Genomic DNA, 24,531 nt, shown 5'->3' on the forward strand with positions numbered 1-24,531 from the left:
TACTCCACTCCATCACATCACATCCTCCAAAAACTGCTGGACACTGACAAAACCATGTCCATGTCCTTGACCAAGAAGAAAATGACAGTGAAGACTACAAGTCCTTGGAGAATTCATGCACAAGCTACCCACCCCTCTCTTATCCCCAAATATACAGTATATATATAATGCATTTTTGTATGGTTATCTTTAGAATATATTCAGTTGATTCACACAAAAAATCTTTTACTATATGATATGGATTCTTTGTACCAGCCTACACTCTTAAAAAAGTGGGAAGAGAGACAATCATATCAGACCAAGCACATAGTACATTTATTTAGCCATTGTTCACTTCTAATCATAGCCTTGACTCACCCTTCCCAAAAACAAAATCCACACTTCTTGTCTTCATGTATTTAAAATTCTTCCTTTCATCTTTAAGTTCATTCAGAGGACACAGACTGGATGGGGAGGGCCCCCATGGCATAGGATAATGCTATTCTTATTAATGATCTTACTTTTGATTTTGAGGAAATGGAAGTCCTGTAGTCCTAGGGTGTTTTGTTGTTGTTGGTTTGGGGAGGTTAAGGAGGGAGCAGTTATTGGAAGGGGGTTGGAAATTTAAGAATGGGTAGAAGTGAGGAAGGTGTGGGGGGTTATTTTCACTTAGCAAGCGACAACTGGTTTTTTAAATTTTATGTATGAAAGAAATGAGCTGAGAGTGGGTCTAAGCTGGGGATACATTTATTTATTTATTTGTTGAGTTTTATATACCGTCATTCGGTAGAGCCATCATAACAGTTTACAAAAATATACATTTTTCTTAGCAGTTGTGTAACAGAAAAAACAATGTGAACAATATCAGAAATAAGCATATCAAGTCCAGAGAGCATTATTAGGTTGGAAGAAGAGGGTATGCAGTTCAGGGTGAAGAGAATGCATTAAGAGTTTTATAACTGAGAGTTCAGTTGAGAGTTGGAATGATCAGACGTCTGAGGGTCAGTGTAGAATTTGCGGAACATTAGTGTTTTTAGGTCCTTTTTGAATATTTTTAGGTCGTGTTGGGTTCTCAGGAATTTAGGTAGGATGTTCCAAAGTTTAGGTGAGGCAATTGAAAAGGCTCTTTCTCTTGTGGTTGCCAGATGTGTATCTTTGATAGGGGGAATGTTTAGGTAGCCTGAGTTATTAGAGCATAGGTTTCTTGGAGGATGTCCAATGGTACAGAAGCAGAGGATATGCTAGTTCTCATATACAGAGAAATGGATGGGCTGATGGTTAATAGTATCAAGTGACTTACAAGGAATGCATGCGGGATGGGTTCTGTGGTCAAACGATATAAATTGCAGTAAGCCATGAGGAGATTTCATCCCGATATTGCTATGCTACAGGAAACCCATTTATCGGAGATAGAGCATATGAAACTGAAGAAGCAGTGGATGGGAGAGGTTTTTCTATCTCTTCATCTCAACATAAAGCTGGGTTAGATATTTTAATCAATAAATCTATACATTTTAAGGGAGGTTCATACAATTCAGGAACCTGAGGGAAGATATGTTTTTGTAGAGGGCCAGCTTTTTGGTAACAACATTTTGTTGGGAAGTATTTAGGCGCCAAATGTTTATAATCACGATTTTTTTGCCAAGTTAGTAAACATGACGACGCAATATAGTCACGTTCCGATATTGCTGGGTTGAGACTTTAATATAGTTTTTGACTCTGAAATGGATAAATCCCTATGAAACACTCTACTCTGAAATATCAGAGATGAGGGATCCCCTATTTAGTCAACACAGCCACTGGATGTGTGGAGGAGGCTGTATCTTTTATAAATAGAACAGGTATCAGACAATAACATATAGTCCAGTCATGATTTAGAATCATGCACCTTAGAATACACATTTTTCTAGGGTGCATGAGTCTAAATCATGCCTGGACTACATGTTATTATCCGATACCTGTTATTCTTAAGTGGTGGGGTCAGAGATAGGTCTTTTGGAGATATCAGACCCTACACCGGTTTGGATAATCCTAGAGGGTTTCTCCCCAAATTACCAATCAGGGAGATGGGAATTTCCTTCCAAGAAAAGAAATTCCATGAATATCTGGCAGTGAAGTAAAAAGAATCTGAGGAATTTAATATGGAGTATAAAGGAAATCCTTTGTTATTTTGGGAGACTGAAAAAAGCAGTAATAAGAGGAGAAATAATTGCATATGCAGCTAGAAAGAAGACAACCTTGGCTAAAGAAAAACTGTTTTTGGAAAAAGAGTTAAAGATAGATAAAGTGCTTCGATTCATAAATTACAATTTGTTGCTACACAAGCAGCTTTTAATAAGTTAATACATCAAAAAGCTAAAAAATGTCTACTTTCTTATAAGCAGACGCTTTATTTGCATGGTGTTAAAGTTGATCGAATGCGCTTGCTAATGCTATTAGGAATTTGTGAGGGAAAAGCCACATACTAGCAATGAAAAATGGTAACGGTCGTGTGATGCATACGAATCAGGAAATTGGGGACATTTTGTATAGTGCATGGTAATGAACCCATGTGACATTCAAGCTGGGAAAGATTACTTAAATTCTTCTCATCTTCCTAGTCTATCAGAAGAGAAAATTCAAGCTTTAAATGCTCCTTTAACTCTGTAAAAAGTATGGTCCGCCAAACAATAGTCAAAGTTGTTTAAGGCCCTGGAACCAGACAAATTGTCAGGGGAATTGTATAAGATATTGATAAATCATGTTTGTCTATCCCTGGGTCAGCTATTTAAGGACTTGGTGGAGAAAGGTGAATTTCCATTGGGATCTAATAAAACAACTATTATATAGTAACATAGTAATGACGGTAGAAAAGGACCAAAATGGTCCATCCAGTCTGCCCAGCAAGCTTCTTATGGTATTGTCATCTTAGCTAAGCTCGGAGGGATCTTATGGTTCCAGGTTCTTATAGACTGACCTCATTGTTAAATTATGATATTAAACTTATGGCAAAAATAATGGCTAGATCATTTGTCTCTTTTTCTGCTGGAGTTGATATCTAAGGAGCAGAAGGGATTTGTTAAAGGAAGGCAAGCAATTTAAAATGTCTACAGGGTTACAGCATCCTTGGATTATTCCTCCAGATTTAAGAAACTATAAGTTAGCTCTGACTCAGAGAATGCCTTTGATAAAGGGAATTGGCCTTTATTTGGAACTCTTTCCGCCTTTGGTTTTTGTGGCCTGTTCTTATATTTTCTCTCTCTTCTCAATAAGCACCGGTTTTTGTCAATGGGGAATTCTCTGAGGATCTGATTTTTCTGAGAGGTACTAAGCAGGCATACCTCTCACCCCTGTTCCTTTTTGCTTTGACATGGGATCCATTTTTTCGAGTGCTTGCTGCTCATACAGATATTCATAGAATTTCTACTGGGTCACTTCATTTGTAGATGTTCTGTTAATCCATACTATTAAGCCATGTGCATCCTGAGAAGTAGTGTTACAAAAGTTAAAATAGGTATGGGTCAATTGCGGGATTAAAATCTGAATTTGGGTAACTCAGAGACCTTAATAATGGAGGATTAGAGCACGAGTGGGAAAGGGCCTTTTATTTGGCTGCCATGGGATAGTTGTGATCTTGACAAAGGCATAATCTCTTCCCCTTGAAGCTACTTTCTGGCAAGGTGAGGTCACCGAAGGAGGAGACAAAAGCTTTGTACACATGAATGCCTTATATATCCCTCATTACCGCATAAAGCACGTAGCATGGTCTTAAATGATTACTGAGAGTAGATGGTATATATTGCATTAACTGTTATCACACGAGAGTTTGGATTTGGAAGGGGGGGGGAGGCGGGCCTGGTACTGGAGTGGAGGATAGGGGGATATTAATTGGTAAACTGTCAAGGATAATGTTGCATTTGATAGGTGTAGGACATACAACAGAACCAAATGCATGCTATGTGATGCTCATTTTTGTTGTGATTCTTTATTAAGAAACAGATTTAAACATAACAATGATTCACTCATGATCCACTTTCAAAAATTATTAAAAAAAAAAAAAATCATATATCCCTCTTTTCCGTGCAGAAAAAGCCCAATATAGTCCTGTGTTTCACTGCTCTGCTTCAGAGGCTAAATCTTCATTACTAACTTCTTTTCCTTCACCACCATTTCTGTAAGAGCTGTCAGTTGCTTCCCTCGCTCTCACAAGGGAGCTTTGTCTATCCTTCCTCACCTCCATGGACTGAGAATTCAGATGCCCTGTGCGCGTTCGTTGCTGCCTTGTGAGGTGATGACAATTCAGAATAAATGTCTGCTACCCCATGGTGCATGGTAATGAACTCATGGGGGTCCTACGATGAATCTATGGTGAGCTCGTGATCCACTTTGATCTTACAGGTATCGTCATAGTGCTATTTATCTCTCTTCTTCCAATTATTTCTCTACCCAGGTGGCAGGTGCCAGCACGATATAACTTGTAATGAAGGTTTTGCCCCTGAAGCAAAGCGGTGAAACACAGAACCATATCTGGCTGTTTACTGCAAGAGAGGGAAGTATTTCTTTAATAATTTTTAAAGTGGATTTCGAGTGAAACATTTCACACACATGAAGGCATATACCTAAGAACATAAAAGTAACTTTTTGAGGACTGATTAGAAGTGGACAATGGATAATTAAATGTGCCATGTCCTTGGTTTGATAGGACTGTCCCTTTTTTCAATCTTTTTAAACAGTGTATGCTGGAACAAAGAATCCATATAATAGAGTAAATGATTTTTTGTGTGTGTGTGAATCAAGTATCTTATTGTGGGTTTCACACTTTGCTGGAGATTATCTGTTGGCTATCTGTGGAATATATAATTGGCATCCCTAAATATTCTTTCCCTTGTACATAATCATCCCCACATAATATGCATTTCTCCACAGATATGAAGAGCCTGGATTTACAAGGCTGCCCCCCCCCCCCCCGTCCCCTTGCAAACACTAAATCTGATCTGATAAGGTATTTAACCATGAAGGTCGGTATAGAAAAATGCTAAATAAATAAATAAATAAATGGAAAAAAGCACTGCTCATGTTTAGGGCCTGATGTATTAAGGCTTTCCTACCCCTGCTGCAGTGCCAGATTACCCAGCAGCCACCTAGGGGCCCTCTAACGGTAAGGGGCACCGCCCCCCCCTAGGCGGAGTATTACATAAGCAACATTAAACACAAAAAGAATGCATTCCATGCAGGGACATCACGAACTATGAGGGAACGCCCCCAACGTCTTCGTGCCTGGGACCCCAGAGGGTCTTAATTCACACCAAACCTGACCTAAAGATTTGAATGGTGGTTTAGGCCTCCGATAGCAGTTGCGGGGGAGATGGGGGGGGGGGGGAGCGGCAGTTTCTTACCTGGCCTCAGCATCTGTGGCCTTCTCTCGGGCCACTTCAAAGACCCTCTCCAGCTGCCCGTAGCGTTTCTTGGTTTTGCTCAGTTCCCTCACTGCCTCCATCAGTTCCATCTGCACCTTTGCCAGTTGCTCAGTGCTCTGGAGACGGGGAAGACACAGTTAAACCTGCCCAGGAACCCTGGCCTCCACCAATCCCTCCTGGGAAGTCAGTACTGTATTGAGCAGCTTGACCTGTACTTTCCAGAGACGTAGCGTCAGTACGACGTTACCTTACAGGGGCCAAAGCTGAAAATAGTACAAGATTCATTCTCCTTGGGATACGGTTTATGCTGTGCTTTTTTTCAAGCTACGTGAATACGCAATAACTGTGCCCCTATTCTTTCTCCCTTTACCTCCATCCCTTGCTCTCTCTCTTTTTTATTTTTTTAATTAAATCTAATTGCCTCTCCCCCATCCTGCAGCTTCACCTTCTTCAGAAGATGTTCCTTTGCAGTCCGGGCTGTTTTAGCTGCTTCCGTTGTCAAGTTTCGGTAATTTTCTGACGCGGTCACCCTGGCTTGTCCCACGGAGGCAGTGCCTTCCACCACGGACTTCCAGACCACGAAGACACTCCTGCGGAGGAGGAAACTCGTTAACACTGTCTGCAAGGCCAGGGGCCAGGATGTTTGCCACCCCAGGAGGGTACAAAATGTGCTGCCCCCCCACTGAATGCTGTTCTTCCATTCCTTCCTGCCTCCCTTTGGGCTAGGATGATTGCCGTGTGCAGCACAATTCATCAGTAGCTTTGTTTTAAAGTTTTACTTGAAAAGCAAGAGTTAGTTTAAGCTCTAAACACACAAAAGAAGATAAAGGCCAAATTGCACTCATATTTTGGAGGATGACCCCCGACCTTCATCCAATGATTCCTCCCTGAAGGGCAGCTTCAGTGACAGGTTAATTGGTGCATTGACAAGCAAATCAGCAGAACGCCTTCCCCAAAACACCAGAAAGCAGCTGCAGTGCTGGAAGGATGCAAAGTGGCGCAAAGTCGCCCCGTGAGGAGCTCGGGGGACGGGGGCAAAGGCTCACCTTGTTCCGAAGGGGAATCACTTTGTGTGCATGGGTTGCGAATGAGGGGATTTTGGCCAGGCTTCCCCGCAGCTGCCACCGCTGCCAGGGCTGGCGTTCGGCACCTGCGAGGGTCACCGGAGACGCGGGGATCTTTCTTTTGAATGTTGAGAACTTTTTCAGTTCATTTCTGTGGTCTAGCCCGGAGAGGCTACGCCTTCCATCTTAGTTATCTTCAGGATTACAAGTCCCAAGACCCACTGAAAGGGAATGGGATCAACTCATTCTGGCACTGAGGCCATTTCCTAATACTGTAAAAAAAGATTAGAAGCTGAAGAACACTAAAATACAAGAGTCTGGCTCTGCCATTGTGGTGCATTTCTTTTTGTTGAGGCAAGGGTGTGCCTATCCCTCCCCAGTTCCGTCTGTTAACGTTTGCATAAATGCGGTACTAGGAAAAGCACACCCAACATCATGTGGGTGCAAGCAGAGCCATCGGGGCAGGCTGGACAGGGTGCCAGATTGGGGGGTACCATGCCGCCACTGCAGGTTCCTGCGCAGTGGCATCTTCAGAAAGAGGCTGTGCTATCAGAGAGGACTCCGTGCTAGCTGGCCGCCTCATCCAACAGGGCTCCATCTAGTCATGGCTCTGCCTGCAGCATGCAATACGCGTGGCATTAAGAGTAGTGCACGGGACTCAAACGTAAGCCTTAAAAAGCTGTTACCACCCCAATCCCCCCATCTCTCCAAATAAATAAATAAATAAATAAACAAGCCACCTATACCCCAATGTCCCCTCCTACCACCCGATCCCAACAATAAAATGTTATTCTTTCCACCCCCATCCAACAAAAATAGCCCTCCCAACTCCTGATGTCGTTTCATGCAACAAAACCCAATTCCCCATCCTCAACCCCTCTCCAAAAGTGCCAATGTCGAGCCAGCAGGAGGTCAGTGTTGATACGGCACTGCCTAACGATGCCTCAAACTCTGAACCACAAAAAGGAGATGGGATTGCGACATGGAGACTGGGGCAGAGGGCCTAATTTATCTTTTTGGACACAAATGTTTTTTTGGGGATTGAGGGGAGGAAGTAGTGTAGGACATGACCTGCTCCCAGTAGTGGGCTGCTAGCATTCCTAATCTGGCATGTTAGCAGATTACTACTGTCCCCTGCTAGAAAAGCATGTTAAATTTAGCTCCTGCTCAGAGGACATTTTGTGTATAGGGCATTAATGCTACGCTTCAATTAGTACCTGCAGGTGCCTTATAGGGATGGGCAGTCGTTTGTTTCACTTCAATTAGTACACACACCAAAAAAAAAAAAAAAAAAAAAAATATATATATATATATAATTTTAAACAAAAAACATACAAACAGACCAAAAAAAGCAAAAATTAAAATTTTTTTGGCTCCACACCCCTAGTGCCTTAACATGGCAGCATATGAGCCAAGCAGCGCACGTATTTGAGCCAATTAAGGGTCTTTTTATATAACACAACACCACATACATTAACGGAATTTAGCATGCATGCTTTTAATGCACTTTTAGTACATAGGACCTTATGTGTTTCTCTACCATTCTTGTTCCACTCTCTTGCAAAAAGGAAAAAGCAATAGACAAAGCATAGATGCTACCACTAATTTCTTCCACGCCCCATAAAAAGACAGACAGTGGGACAGATGGGGAGACAGTCTATGTCTCATCAGTCGGAATGCCAAAAACTTAAAGTTTCAGGTTTGCTTTCTCTGGCTCTTCATACACAGTCCTTAGGAGTCAGACCCCACCTGCTTCCATTGGTCTCATTCTTGCCCTGATTCCAATCCCTCTTCAGATACTGACTTGCCAGTCTCTGCAAAGCCTAGAATCACAAAAAAAAACCAGGGTTTGTTCACAAAATCCTCACACCCACACAGGCAACAACTTTATAAAGTTATAGTAAACAGGGTGTTCGTAAAGCAAGTCTGTGTCACATTCCATGGGGCCTTGTGAAGCTGGCAGGCACTGCCTGAAGGTCACTGCTGTTGTTCCAGTGCTCAGAAAACATTTCCAGAGCACCAAGGAGTTAGGAGGACACCAAAAAGGTTGCAGAACAAAAACCACCGCGCACTGAGCAGTAGCCTGATGTTTTAGCCGATTGCTGATCAGACTATATGAAATTCTAATGACAGCACTGCTCAGGGCTAAAAGCATTGTGTGGTTCAGAGGAAACAGCATTGTTATACACATGTAAAATCTGCAGAGTAACAGACAGTGAGAGAAATAAAAAAAAAAAAAGGGATCTTACATACTCAGCTGCCCAAGAGGGTGAAATACAAAGAAAGAATATGACAAAAACTGTCTTATATAGAGCGATATCTTACAGGTGATCACGCTCTACGGCTGGCAGCTGGGATATATCCTCAGCAGTGCAGACAGAATAACTGGGCAAAGAGAATGGACCAGTTGGTCTTTTCCTGCTGTGAACTACTATGTTACTATGTGCTCAGTGCACTGTAGGAGCTTTGTGTAGACTTTCCCTATAATAATTTATCCCACGGGCTTTAATACATTTGTGAGCTACAGAGTCCTACTGAAAGAGTCCGAGGATGGATTATCTGCAAGTCCTCCCACGGCCACCAATATCACTTCCTCCAATGACTCTCAATGGGAAAGTCCGAGATGGAGATATTATGTAGTCATTTCTCATGAAATTACTCCTGCTGAGAGAATCTGGAACTGCAAATACTGCTAGGGGAGATTCTGTGGAATTACTTGGTTTTCAGAAAGCATAAAAACTTGGCTTTTCTTCTAAATAGTGAGCAATAGGGGGTAGGGTAGGAAGCACAGTAAAGTGGAGTAAAGGTTGTTGGAGAAATGTCAGGAGGAAGAGCAGTAAAGCGGAGTAAGGGTTATTGCAGAAATGTTAAGTTTTTTCATTCCCTTTTTTTTCCTTTTTGGAATAGGGAGAAAATGGGTGGGACTGGCTTGTGAATGAGCTGCGTTTAATTCTTTTTGTGTGTTTTTTGTTTTACATTTTGCTGTAAACCATCTCAGGCAGCTTTTGTAAGTCTGACAGTTGTGGTATATAAATTAAGAAATGAAATGGAATATTCATTCCCCCTAACCCCATTTTCTTGAAGGATATTTCAAAGAATGTAAATGCCACCACTTCTGGTTGGCATTTAACCCAATTACTCACCTAATGATACAATGCACAATAATTTGGAAAAGAACACAAATTAAACATTAACCACTTGCCAAGGCAAGATATTGAGCTCCTGACCCTAGGCACTTGGTATGATTTTAGATGTGACCTTAAAATAATAACTGAACAGATAGCCACTCCTGCTGATGAACTCAAAGCAACTTTTAGCCAAAGCTGACTGTAATTCCCGTGTCTAAGCAATCCATTATTTGCAGCCTTTTATTTTGAGCTGACAAAAGTCTAAATACATACAAATCCCAGAATATGTACAGCCAGAAGTTTGAAAAACAGCTAGACTGTTTCATCAAAATTTGGATGAAAAGACTAGGAGAGCAAAGCTGAGCGGTCCTATCTTGAACCCGAATGGTGTTGACTCATCTCTAACAAGTTTAACTAATGCTGAAAACTGATTGCTGAAGCACAGAGATTGGTGTGGGGGGGGGGGGGGGGAACATGAATTCGTTTTACCCTCCCTGTACTAGAAAACATCATGAGACTTCTCTTCTGATGCTTGTGTAAGCATTATCCACATGCACACCCCTCTGAAGTTGCACAATGCTACTGGAATATGGTGTTTGCAGTTGTGGGTTCTTTTATGGGATGCCATTGAGTGTCTGTGAAAGTTACAACAGTTGAAATGGGTATCAAGAAGAGGAGAGCCCTTAGCAATTAAGCACATCCTTACTGTTATGTTGCTTACATGCAATAGCAGTTGGGTTTCATTTAAGAGCTAACAAAATAAAGATTATGGGGTAGATTTTGTAAATTTGCGCACATGTGTATTTTTGTTCGCGCACCAGGCACGAACAAGAGTACATGGGATTTCAATAGATACGCACGTAGCCGCGTGTATCCATTAAAATCCGGGGTCGGCGCACGCAAGGCTGCCCAAAATCGGCAGCCTGCGTGCGCCGAGCCACGCAGTCTGCCTCCGTTCCCTCCAAAGCCGCTCCGAAATTGGAGCGGCCTCGTAGGGAACTTTCCTTCCACCCTACCCCGCACCTTCCCCTCCCTTCCCCTACCTAACCTACCCCCCCAGCCCTATCTAACCCCCCCTACCTTTGTTGAACAAGTTACGCCTGCTAGAGGCAGGCGTAACTTTGCGCACGCCGGGCCGGCTGCCACGCGCCATGTTCCGGTCTGGGGGCTGGTGCGGAGGCCATGGCCATGCCTCTGGAACGCCCCCAGATGACGCTCCAGCCGCATCATGCCCCCTTCCGACGATGCACTGGTTGCGACACACCCCGACATGCCCCCCCAGGAAAGCCCCAGGACTTACGCGCGTCCCTTAAGCCTATGCAAGATAGGCTCGGCGCGCGGGGGGGGGGGGGTTTGGGGTAGGTTTTCGGGGGTTACGTGTGTAACCCTCTGAAAATCTACCCCACTATACCCATCATATTTACATTTGAATTTTAATGCCTTTCAACAAAATAGGCCCATAAAAACAGAAGACATGCCATTCTGGGTAAGACCAAAATTCCATCAAGCCTAGCATCCTGTCAACAGTGGTCAATCCAGGTAGCAAGTACCCAGTAGAATTTCAAAGAATAGGTCTAATCCTCCTTGCTCTTAACCAGGATAAGCAGTGGCTTCCCCACTCTGCATGGCTAATAGTGGTTTATGTACTTTTCACCACATCCTCTGGCAACAAATCCCACAGTTAGTTATATGCCGAGTGAAAAAAATACTTCCTCCGATTTGTGTTAAAAGTGCTACAGGATGATTTATTGTTTTTCTTGACGTCTTCACATTTTTCCTTTTTTCTTCTTTCATTGATTGAATTTTAAATGTAAAGTTTTTTTCTTGTTGCAATATTACTGAATTAACAAAGAATTTAAAAAATAACCCCTACCCATTAGCTATATGGAGCATCCCCTAATCTTACTACTATTGGAAAGGGTAAATAACTGTTCCCTATAAACCACTGCACAGCACACGTGATTTTAAAGACCTCTATATCTTCTCTCAGCTATCTTTTTCAGGCTGAAGAGCCCCAACCTCTTTAGTCATTCTTCATATTCAAGCTGTTCCATCACCTTTATCATTTTGGTCACCTTTCTCTGCAGCTTTTCAAGTTCTGCTATATCTTTTTGAGACAGAGTGACCAGAACTGCACACAATACTCAAGATATGATCAAACTAAGGGATTGATACAGAAGCATTTTTTCCATTCTTTTCTTTATAATACCTAACATATTTGCTCGTGTGATCACTAATGCACACTAGGCCAAGGATTTCAAAGTACTGTCTGTTGTGACTCCAAGATCCTTTTCCTGGGTAGAGACACTTAATACAGAGCCTAGCATCATGTAACTATAGTTTGGATAATTCTTCTCTATATGCATCACTTTGACTTGGCCACATTAAATTTAATCTGCCATTTAGATGCCTAGTCTCCCAGTCTTGCATGGTCCTCTTGTAATTCCTCACAATCAGCTTATGATTTAACTAGTTTGAACAATTTTGTATCATTTGCAAATCTGATAACCTCCCTCATCACTCCCTTTTATATTAAAAAGCACTGGTCCCAGTACAGATCCCTGAGACACTCTGCTATTTACCTTTCTCCACTGACAAAAATGACCAATCCCTATCTTTTAATCAGTTACCAACCCACAATAGGACAGTGCTTATGCCATGACTCATTTCCTGATGAGCCTCTCATGAGGGACTTTGTTAAATGTTTTTTGAAAATTCAGATGCACTATAAATCAACCAACACACCCTTGTCCACAAAATATCCAACAGATTAGTAAAACAAGACTTTCATTTATATAATCCATGTTGGCTCTGTCTCGTTAATCTTTAATTTAGATGATTAGTAATTTTGTTCTTCAGTATAGCTTCTAACACTTTGCCTGGTACTGATATCAAGCTCACTGTTCTGTAGTTTCCTGAATCACCCCTGGAACCTTTTTAAAAATGGGCATTATGATGGCCACCCTCCAAACCTCAGGTGCCATAGCTAATTTGAATGAGAAATAAGAGATTGCTAATAATAAGTCTGCAAGTTCATTTTTTAGTTCATTCATAACTTTGGGGTGATTACCATCTGGAACCGGTAATTTGTTATTCTTTAGTTTGTACATTTTCTTTCTGGTTCACTATGATTTGGTTCAATTCCTCTTAATCATCACTCTCAAAGAATGAGTCCAGCATAGGTAGCTCCCCAATACCCTCCTCAAAGATCGAAGACACAGAATTCATTTAGTTTTTCTGCTATAGCTTCATCTTCCCTGAGCACCCCTTTTACCTGTTGATCATTTAGCAGTCCAACCAACTCCCTCCCTTGCTTCCAATATACTTGAAAAAGTTTTTATTTGGGGGTTTTGCCTTTTTTTCAAATTCCCTTTTGGTCTGCCTTATTAATGCTTTACATCCAACTTGCCAGTGCTTAGGCTCTTTCCTATTTTCTTCATTTAGAGCCACCTTCCAGTATTTGAAATATATCCATTTGGTTTTAAATAACCTCTTTCACATCACCATTTAGTCATGTTGGCAGTTCCTTGGTCTTCTACCTTTTCTAAAGCAGGAGTCCAGCATACTTTATAATTTAATGCTTAAGCTACATCTGTGCATCCCCCTCTGAGTGAAGAAGTTGTAGTACCAATTTTGGTGCCAAATGCCATGATAATTTTGAAAGGGAAGAAAAGAAAACAAAAGTTATGATTATTATTGCCCAGCTGTACTTAGCTAAACTGAGGCACAGTGAGATGGTGTGTGCTGCCATTGACTCAATAACTTGTTGGAGTTCATTTTTCTAACCACTGGACCATACCTCTTCCCAACTACAGGGAACTTTATATGAGCACTACAAAATTTTAGAATCTACTTGGCTTAATCTGGCTTTCATCTGATAATCAAACATAATAGTCCCATCATTACAGTATTCTGCTCTTGTGCTAGTGTTCTCTAGTCAACATGGCTTGAAAAAAATTCAGACTATTAAACAAATGAACTGGTTGATTGTACTGAAATACTTTTGTAATATCCGCCATCTCAGATTTGCACTTTCACTGTCTGTAATTTATTAGGCCATAATTACCCATAAGATTTAGAATATTTTATGTTACAACTTGCTCCATTCATAGGACACAGCTGAATGAATGGGTAATTGGACCCGACTTGCCAAGGGTAGAAAAAGCAAAGCAGTTGAGAGTCAGTGTGAGATTCCCATGAGTGGGAAGCCGCTGATTCAGTGAACACACAAAATCTCATTAAATGAGTTTACCTCTCATCTACAAGAGATATAAAGGGAGCTGCCCGCCCCCCCTCCTGAAAAATGTAGCCTATACCAAACAAATGAGGAAACACGTAACAGAGGAAAATGATAAATGGAAGAAGAGAGAGGGAGAAAGATGAAACAGCAAGTATGGGAGTGAAAGTGAAGAACACGGAGAAAGGGAGCTATTGTGGAAGAGAATGTAGGAGTGAGTTAAGAGACAGGATGAGAGAGAAAAAGAAGGGAATACAAAAAACAGCAGACTAAAAGAGCAAGGGAGAGAAAATGTGAACAGATGGAAAAAGACGAGATATGCAGGTGCCTGTAAATGATGTCTTGCTGAGTATACAATCAAAATGCGACAGCACAATAAAAAAACTGCCAACTTCCCTTTCTAATCATTTCCTTTCTTCTCCCCCTTTTTTCATGTCCATATACAATTTTGAATATATACTAATTAAACCTCACATTTAGTATAAAATGCATGTCCTAAGGCTGAGAAGTCACAAACAGGAATCGATATGCCAAGACAGAGGAATGCTCGTGTGTGAATTTAACAGACATCTTTAATGAATTTTAATCAGGGTCAAAAAAGCGCTCACTCCCTTTTTTCTGGTTGCTCCCTCATTTATGCTTGATTTTTTTTTCATTCTCTACTCTACTGCTTGCTCTTTAGCCTCGCTTTCCTTTGGCCCTCTTCTTTGTCGTCTCCTCTCCCACCCTCATTGCTAAATTCTACAGTCCTGTTTACAGACAGACGCTAAGATAAACAGAAGCAATGTGTACAGTTCCCTGCCTGTGTGCCTCTCTTCCTCTCCCATATTTATTTGCTTTTCCTTGACTGCCAAGTAGGTTTCGTAATTTCACCTTTCTGAGAAATTTAGACCAGTCCTAGAATTGCCCACCTCCCTCCTCCACTCAAACAGAATCTGGCATGCTGCTTCCTCCAATTCATCCCTCATTTATTTCAATTTCTTCAATGCTCATTGCCAGAGGAAACTCCTTCATGACTTACATTTCAAACATACATAAAACAGACCAACAATAACATAAAACATAGGACTGTATCAAATCAGATGACCCAGTCCTCTTCCTACTGACTTGGATTTCTCACGCAGTTCCAGCCAGTTTTCCAAACCTGGGACACATCCCTATCTCTTTGATACAGCAGTGCTCCCACCAAAGGCGTTGCATTTCCTGTAAATGGAAAAGGTTGTAAATCTGAGACAGCTGCTTGGGATGAGAAGAGCTCACTGGAACCTGCTTACCTGTCCATACTCTTTCTCAACGGCTGCCCTCTGCTTACTGAAGGTTCTGTAGAGAGAACACAAAAGAGCACGAATGAGAGCACGTAGGACCGGAGACTGGAGTCATGGACACTCACTGTCGGAGACTTGAAGCGATCATAGGTTACCAGAAGGTTATAGTCAGGAAGAACAGCCTGAGACAGTCCTGTTTTTTTCCCCTCTGCATCCATGGACTTGCAGTTTCAGTGATCCAACATCCTCCAACGCATCTCTCTCTCTCTTTACCCCCCCCCCCCCCCGTCACCCTCCCCAGCCCACAGAACAACAGACACATTAAAGAAGGTAAATATTATTAATACAATGAGTAAAGAGCTTCTTTCAATGTGGGACCTTATTCAAAAAGCATTTTTCTGCATTTTATACCTATGGGAATTGTTTTTTGGTTTTTTTTAAATGGAATTAGGTTCTTAATCTAAAGCTAATTCCTTGTTAAAGTTAGAGTTAACCTAGCAAAAAATGATAACAGAATGATTCATCTTCTCCAAAGGGAAGAGAAGATTAGGGAAAGGAGAGAAGCAAAGCTCCTCAAGAGACCTTAGATGTCCCACCATCATGATGGAGGGCAAAACTCTGAAGTCCTAATGACCCACTGCAAAGAATTAAGTAGATGCCAGATTCTTTAAGCTTCCTAGTATTCTTCCATGATAATCATACAGGAACACAATGATTTTCCTGCACACCGATTTGCTTTAAAAGGCTGTATGTAAAAACCTAAAATGAATCCTCACTACCCCAGAAGACACACTTTTATCTGGGATTTATTAGACATGCTTGAGTCGATTATGACAATATGTGGTACTAACCAAAGGGACATGGAGAATATTCCTAAACTATAGAGGGATGACCTATGAACGTGAGAAGTTGTCAGACCAAGTGTCCATGAAGCCCAGCATCCTGGTTTCTAACAGTAGGCAATCCAGATTAAAAGTACCTGGCAAGTACCCAAACATTAAATAGATTCCATGCAACTAATTCCAGTAATAGAAGTGGCAATTCCCTAAGTCAACTTGATTAATAGCAGTTTCTGGACTTACTCCTCTAGGAGCTTGTCCAAACCATTTAAAACAGAAGAAATACTGTTTTATCTCCCTGCTAAGGTTCTTGGTTTGAAATTCTGTGATGCCACATTCAGCCCTCGACAATCCAACTGGGAGCGTTTATCCTGGTGAAAAAGTTTGAAGCTCTCAGATGCCACAAAAAATTGAGACATGGAAAAGTGAACATTTGTTTCCGACTCATGACCATACCTTTACATATTCTCAGTTCTAAATCCTTGCAGAAAAATATCACTGTCCACTACATTTTTAGTACAGCAGTTCCTGGACAAGCTTGGGGAAATGGTTAAGTTATAACTCAGTCTTTTGTCTGCTTCCTCCTCAGTTGGCTTTGCTTCTGTAAGAGTATGAATACCACACTGTGGCTTTTCCAGTATCTCCTGTTAAAATTCCAGTCTCTCTCCCCCCGCCCCCCCCCCCCTCAATCCCTTTCATCTCCTTGACTATTGGGCATTGAAGTTTATTTAACTTCCCTCCCCCACTGGAAGGAAACCAGACATCTCACAAAATATTTAACTTGAAAAGAATGAGGCATTAGCAATGACCCAAAATTCCCCATGAGAGTGGCATGAATATGTCCCCTCCCCTCCCCGTTCAGCTGTGACAATCTTTCAACCATAACCTGCTTTCCAGCAAAGGCTTCAAGCAATTCGTCACCTTTCCCCATTAATGTAAAATATGCAGAGCAAGCAAGGCAGGATCACACCAGGGCTGGGTTGGACTAGCCAAGCCAGAAGGACTGGGAGCTGCAGTTCAAGAGGGCTAGCAAACCTCGTAGCAAAAAAGACATGCAACCTCAAAACGTTTACAGCAGAACATGCGGAAGATGTGGTTTCAGAGTCTTTCCATTCTAGCCATTTTTTTTCTGCTATTTTCTCCTTTACCTGATGTCTTCAAGCAGGTCTGTCTCTTGCTGCTGTTTATTCTGAAGACTGGAAAGCTGTTCTCCGAAACGTACCTTCACCTCCTGAGTCACTTTTACCTGCCAAGCAAACAAATTCCACATCAGTTCCTCATAGCAATGACCTATGTGGGATAAGGGACATGGAGGCTGAAGCACCCAAGGGCCAATATGACTTAAGTTTCAAGTGAGATGAGCTGCGCAATAGTGAGGTGCAGCCAATTCATTGGCAGAACTGTGTATAGAACAAACATTGATTTAAATATTAAAAAAACCCCACCCTGCTTTTAAGTGCATTGGCTGATCTGTGCTAGTCTGTACTTTCATTCCTTATTCCCTCACACTCAGTCATCAAAAACTATCTATCCACTACCTTCAGTCAATGCCAAAACATCTGGCTTCCTCATAATGCTAAAAGTGCTAAACATAACAGAAAGACTTGAGAACAGGATACCAGACACATACAGATGTGATGGATTTATATCCCAGATTAGGCATGTTTCCAGCAAGCAATGCAGGTGAACCACTCATATGATATATCTGAACCTATGCTCTTGCACAGATGCAGCTACCTCGTATTGCATTCTTCAGTTCCCCATTCACAGCATTAGTCCCTAGGGAACTAGGTTGGATAATGATAACATCTCCTGGACAGAATCAGATATTCAGAAATAAATTGCCAGGGACAGTACTAAAGCTGAAGAGAAATTTAACTCTATGCTCAGGTGTATAAGGAGAGGTATCACCAGCAGAAAAAAAGAGGTGGCAATATTTCCCTACTATAAGTCACTCGGGAAACCCCACCTTGAGTACTGCGTTCAGTTCTGAAGATTGCCCTTTCATAAAGGAATCAATAGGATGAAAGCAGTTCAGAGAAAGACTACCGGAATGGTAAAGGATCTGCAACACAAACCCTACACAGAGAAGCCTCAGTGTTTGTTGGAAAATGGGAGAAGAGGGTTATGATAGAAATGTACCAATATTTAGCAGGCTTTTATAAAGGAGGCGGCATTTTCCATTTAAAAAAAAATTCAAGGAGAAAGGATCAGGGTATGAAGTTGGAAGATTCAGAGAAAACATGAGGAAATACATCTATTACTGAAAGGGTGGTAGATGCCTTGAACAGCCCACCAACAGAGGAAGAACTAATCATAGCCAGGACAGAATTTAAACATGCCCGAGACAGATACGGAGGATAGTGGTAAGGGCAAGCCATGGAGTAATAGCAACACAGTATTCATGGCAGAAATATACCAAATAGATCATCCAGTTTGCCCAACAAGTTTCTCATGGTAAGTAACTGCCGCTCCATGCAGGTTACCCCATATCGTACATTAAGGATACTAATATTTACAATCAAAAACCAAGCAACTGTCAAACCCATACCAAAATTACTGCTAGCAACATTTTTATGGGGTGAGCAGCCTTCCTAATAATTCAAATAAATTTGTTTGAACACGTTTTGCTTTTGGACTTGGCCAAAGAAGCTTTATCCTCAATGTCAGCGTATCAGTACTCCGGGCCATAAAAGTCTGGGCCCAGCATTGGCTGTCATCAGAATCCAATACCCCTTTTTTACCCTCCTGCCATCAAAGTGGAGAGCAATGTTGCAGATTTCTAACGTTAATTGGTTAGAATTGGTTAAGGTTAGAAATCCCCCACGCCTTCCGTTAAAGGTACTAACTGCCGTTTCGTGAAGATTACCCCTATGCACCCTTTTCTTCATTACAGGCCTTTAAGGATTCACAGTGTTTATCCCATGCCCTTTTGAATTTGTTTACTGTTTTTGTCTTCACAACCACTATATGTCCTTATATTGGTTCTGAGTCTTCTTCCTTGGAATTTCATTTCATGACCCCTAGTTCTGTTTCCTTTCAGGTTTTAATGATGCACAAGGTCTGTATCATATCTCCCCTGCAATTCCCTCTCTTCCAGGGTATACATATTCAGATCCTTCAGCTTCTCTTCATAACTCTTCCAATGCAGACCCCATACCATTTTATCTCCCTTTTTTGGACTACCTCCATCCTGTCTCTATACTTTGAGATACTGACTCCAAAACTGAACACAATACGCCAGGTAAGGCCTCACCAAGGACTTGTACAAGGATTATTCCTCTTTCTAGCAGCCCAGCATTTTCTGGCTTTAGCTATCACCTTGTCACATTGCTTCGCTGTCTTCAGATCACCAGACATTATTACCCCAAGGTCCATGTACATTAATCTCATCCCCCATTACATACAGCTCTTTTGGATTACCGCACCCCAGATGCATGACTCTGAACTTCTTGACATTGAATCCCAGCTGCCAAATCCTTGACCAATCTTCAAGCTTTCTTAAATATATTTTCATTCTCTCTTCTACTTCAGGCATGTCTATTCTGTTGCAGATCTCAGAATCATCTGCAAATAGACAAAAACTTTACCTTCTATCCCTTCTAAAATAATCGCTCACAAAGATATTAAACAGAACCAGACCCAAAACCGATCCCTGTGGCACTCCACTTAACACTGTTCCTTCTTCAGAGTAAGTTCCATTTACCATTACTCACTGTCTCCTGTCAGTCAGCCAGTTTACGAGCTATGCCACCACCTTGGCACTCACTCCTAAGCTTCTCATTTTGTTCACGAGTCTTCTATGCGAGACCATATCAAATGCTTTGCTGAAATCCAAGTAAATCACATTGCACATTCTTCCTCGATCCAATTCTCTAGTCAACCAATAAAATAAAATGAAACAAATTTGCTGACAGGACCTGCCCCTGGTGAATTGGTGCTGCCTCGGGTCGAGCAACCCACTGGATTATACATAGTTGATTATCCTTTCCTTCAGCAGAGTTTCCATTCATTTTCCTACCAGTGAGGTGAGGCTAACTGGCCTGCGTCTTCAGCCTCCTCTCTGCTCCCACTCTTGTGAAGCGGGACCACCACTCTTCTCCAATCTTGCAGCACTACTCACATTTCCAGGGATCTATTGAACAGTCTTTCAGCGGACTCGCTAGCACATCTCTGAGCTCCCTCAGTATCCTGGGATGTATCTTATCCGGCCCATGGCCTTATCCACTTTCAGTTTTCCTGGCTCTTCCGATACATTCTTATCTGTAAATGGAGTTTCATCTACCCCACCCCTTTCTATGTTCCTATCAACCAGGTAAAGGAAATGGGATGGGGAGGAAAGCTTTAGGTGTTGGACTCTAGGGGGATTAAAAGGCAAGAAGTAACTTGCACAGAAGGGCAGCATCAAACTCTCAAGAAGAAGAGACCAACCAACATGAAACAGCAACAAGACTTTGCTACATTCTTGGATATAACTGGAAAAAAGAAGCCTGCATCCTAGCCTGGGCCACAGACTGACTTGCCTACACCTCCCAGCTAAGGCGCAGCAATATCCTGCAGGTAGACAAACTTGTATGCCTAACAGCTGGGAGATGGCCTTCTGCTAGAGTAGGGAAAACCAGGCAGAGTGGGAGGGTCAAATGGTCTTTATCTGATGACATCCACTGTTATCATGTTAACCCGAACTCTATTCAAAGCTTCAGTTAAAGCAATATTTCAGTTTAGTAAACTCACTAACTGGCTATGTTAAAATGCTTCTCCTGCAAGTTTAAAGCATTGAATCTACATGACAGGAACAAAATAGGTTCCTGTTTCTGCATACCAACTGTGTGCTAACATCCCTGCTGGGGTACTAGATAAGTTTAGGCTAGGTAGCAGGACAAACAAGGTCTCCTGCCTTTTCTACCTGAATGCTTGTTCCCTTATGGATTGATCTTTGCAAAAATCACATGGCTTCTTCCTTGCAACTGTCTTGCAAAGTAGGGGTGGAAGACTACAGCCAACAGCACAGTCTTTCCAGGCCACCTACCTTTGTATCTGGCCCATTCGAGAGAGAAAGGGGAGCACAGCAAACCACCATGCACAAGGGCCGCCGAGAAAAAAAGGACAGGAAAGGAGAGCATCAGGCCAGGACCCACGCTGGCGCTTTGCAACTCCGCATCGTGCCAGCCCGTCCTTGCATAACAGATAAAGGGAGTGTGCCAGGTAGTCTCTAGCTTCTCCCATCCCGGAGTTAGGGAAGAGATGGCGCGGCATCCGTACCTGTGCTGTGGCAGGGCCGGCTCTCCCCCTGGCTCCTGCTGTGGTGGCTACAGGCTCTGCCTGCGCCGGTGCACACTTACACGGCTTGCCAGGCCTCACAGGAACTCAGGAGATGTGCTGCTCCACTTCTGCCTCCTTCCTCCTGCCGCAACTTCAGTCCCACACACATCAGGGAGGCTACAGCTGGCCCAGGGCACTGCCGCCGGCCGCTGCTTTGATCCGAGTTGTAGCTGCAGCAGGGTGCGCCCTGGCTGGGCAGGATCTGGCAATGGCAACGGCAGCTGCCTGATCTGCTCCTGCACCAGCTCCCTCTGCTCCATGTGGGCTGGGGGGGCCGCTCTCAGAGACGCGATGACAACAACAACAAAAATAAAATCCAGCATCCCCAAGCCCGAGCACTGTAGACTCACCACTCTCCAGCCTGCCTGGCCCCTGTTTGCACGCAAGGCTCTGGGAGCGGCTGTCATGATGCAGGTGGGAGCGCATGCATTCCCCACACTGCACTCATTCATCCAAATATTCCTCTCGCATCTGCAAGCGCCGTGGGACAGCATGGGTTTACAGTATATGAGAGAGGTATGCGAGAATGAGTGCATGAGCGAGAGGGAGAGAGTATATGTGAACATAACACAAGAACCTAAGTTTTGCCAGGCCGAGTGCCCTGTTTCCAACAGTGGCCAATCCAGGTTACAAGTTACCTGGCAGGAAATCCTAAATTCAACAGATTCCCTGCTGTTTATCCCAGGCACAAGTAGTGGATTGCCCCCACGTCCACCTTAACAATGGTTTATGGAGTTTTCTTCCAGGAACTTGGGAGGCTGAGTAAATGAGAAGAGACCCCCCCTCTCTCCCTTCCTTCAAGGAGCTCCAAGGAAAATCCAGCTCCCATCACAAATGCAAGCCAGCAGAGCGGCCCCAGTGTTAAAAAAAAAAATCGCAAAGCACCATAGAAAAAGAACAAATTAGACCATTGTCAGAGAAAGAACAGTGTTTTCCTAGTATATGCTAAACCCCCAAATTGATGAAGAAAGTGTGTCTTAAAAAGTTATTTTCTTCCACAATACGTGAAGGGCATTCTTTATTACTATTAAAACATCCGCAGGAGTATTTCAGTCCATCCAACTTTCAACTCAGGCAGGCATTTGAGTTTCATAAACTTCTAAAAAGGTACACGACTTTCCAAACTGGCCATCTTTACCACAAATTTCAGATTAGAATACAATTCTAAATAAGAGAGTTTGCTTCTATTGGTGGATGGGTGCCAATGGATTTTTTTTTTTAATTTTATATCCCCAAACTAAACACACGGCTGAACCCCTTGACAGTTTGCGTCTTTCGGCCACATCAGGCAACATCGGTCTGAAGCGAGTGGGAAGTGAGGTCAGGGATGGGGAGAAGAGTGGCTGGAGAGCTAAGTTCAGACCAGTGCCACACGATTCCATCACGTCTTGACCTCTCAAGATCCAGATCCAAGTGCGGCATCCGAGCTATCAGCAGAGGACGACATTACGACCAGCGAACAAAAACACCAGGAAGATCAAACTTCCTGCTAAAATTCTAAAGAATTCCCCTAACTCTCTAGGGTAAACTTGTGACAGTTTTGCTCTAGTGCAAAACTTGATCAGCATTTGGAATGGGGGGAAGGAAAAAGTTTTACAAAGGAGCAAAGCTCTCATGAATTTGCACACCTCTTGATTGCTTCCGGAAAGGTTTGCTGTTCCTCACCATCATTAAATAATCTGGCGGACATCTGGCGGACATCTCCGAAATCAGATTTTCAATTTAGATATGGCATCTGTCCATTGGTGAGTGTATGGGGCTTGCATCAAGGTTATACGTGCATCTCTCCTGGTGCAAATCAGGAAACAAGATATTGCCTGTGACACCTAAAACCTACCATGCCACTGCTGCCACAGTAGCGTAGTGGTTCGAGCCTAGACCTGTGACACTGGGAAACCCCCGCATCAGTCCTCTGCCCATACTCATCCTGTCAACCGGAGCAGGCATTTAACCTTCCATTCCTCAAAGGCAGTATGTAAACCCCTTCTCAAAAGCATTTTGTGTCCACTGTCACCAGCCAACTGCTGTTCACTTTCATTTAATAAGGTTTGCCTGTGGCACAGATAGTTACTTATGATGGCTAGTATTAATTCATTATGCAAATAATATACTTTCAGGATGCAGGCAGAAATATATTTAAAAAAAACCCAAAACCCCAGTCCTTTTATTCTCTAATTGCAAACCAAATCATCCTCTACACTTAAAAGCAGCACTATGCATGATCCATTTCTCTCCGGTGCAAATGGTGCCAAGGATAGACTCTGCTAAGAATGACATGCAATGAGTTGTGTGCAGAAGGTAATAAGGGCTGAAATGCTCGCCTGGACAGCTCGGCGTCTCCGAAAGGCAAGTTTCGGTTAATTAAGGGTAGCATGGACCATCTGCACGCTCAGCTTGCTAATATGCGGCTAGAACTCTCCTGTTAGCATCTCACAGACTACCAGGAAGGACACTAAAAAAAAACACACCAACCCTTCTCGGAAAACCTCCGCAGAGTGTGTATCAAGTGGAGGTTCACACATCTAGCAAACGGCTCTGCATTAGGCAAACACTCTCCAACCACGACCAACTGCCTGCCTCCACGCTTTTTGTTGGGTTGTTTTTTTTTTTTTGTGCAGATTGACTTTTTATTGCTTTTTGCAAATGAGACAAGAAGAAGCCCGGCGCTCAGATTAGACCGGGGGAACTTCATAAACCACGGAGAATAAATGCAAAACGCAGGCACCCACGCGCTAGGAAGGCAAAGCCTCTCTGCACGCGCCCTTCCTTCTGGCTCGAGCCGTCCCGGGCGAGTTGGCCGGATTCGTGGCAGCCTGGTGCCCTGGCCCGGGCCTCGGCTCGCGCCCCGGGTTCCCACGCTCGGCAGCAGGCGCCGCCCCGGCTCTCTCTGCCCAGGTGCACCCTTGCCCCCCTCTCTCTCTACCTTGGCCGCCGTGCACTTTTCCACTCACTTTGCGGGGAGGCGGTTGCATCCTGACGGGGCTGAGCTGGCGTCTCCCAGCCTCCCGCTGCCGGAGTCCGGCTCCTGCTTTCACTTTCCCGGGTCCCTCCCCGGGCAGCCCTCCGGTGCCAGGGCGCTCCTCCCCCCCCCCCCCCCCCCCCCTCCCTAAGCTCCTCCCGCCGCTGTCACCACTTTTTCTCCTCTCTCTCCCGGATTTCCTTCACCTGCAGCTGCAGCACCGTCTCGGCGCCTGGGTCATCTCTGTCTCCACCAGCCTTTGGCGCAGTCCTCTCAGTCTGTGCCATCCAAGTAGCTTAGTTTCTCAGTTCATCTTCCTATATTGTTTCTTTCCTTCGGTCC

At 43.2% G+C, this 24,531-nt stretch overlaps 1 protein-coding gene across 2 annotated transcripts in view; it reads right to left on the reverse strand.

The window, feature by feature from the left end:
- FCHSD1 (FCH and double SH3 domains 1) overlaps nt 1-24,301 on the reverse strand; it is a 60,037-nt gene extending 35,736 nt beyond the window's left edge. The window contains exons 1-6 of one of the 2 annotated variants that reach the window (XM_029583466.1): nt 24,182-24,301; nt 17,057-17,154; nt 15,079-15,124; nt 8,189-8,262; nt 5,821-5,965; nt 5,355-5,491 (exon numbers count right to left, since the gene is read on the reverse strand). In XM_029583466.1, coding sequence (XP_029439326.1) covers nt 5,355-5,491; nt 5,821-5,965; nt 8,189-8,262; nt 15,079-15,124; nt 17,057-17,154; nt 24,182-24,202 — 521 coding nt within the window. In that variant the 5' untranslated portion in view covers nt 24,203-24,301. Of the gene's footprint in view, nt 1-5,354; nt 5,492-5,820; nt 5,966-6,421; nt 6,661-8,188; nt 8,263-15,078; nt 15,125-17,056; nt 17,155-24,181 lie in introns of those variants that run through there. The other variant, XM_029583467.1, reaches the window with a different exon arrangement.
- Between the last annotated feature and the right edge of the window lie 230 nt (nt 24,302-24,531).

Source organism: Rhinatrema bivittatum, chromosome 18 (genome assembly GCF_901001135.1).
Source record: "Rhinatrema bivittatum chromosome 18, aRhiBiv1.1, whole genome shotgun sequence".
Taxonomy (NCBI): Eukaryota; Metazoa; Chordata; class Amphibia; order Gymnophiona; family Rhinatrematidae; genus Rhinatrema; species Rhinatrema bivittatum.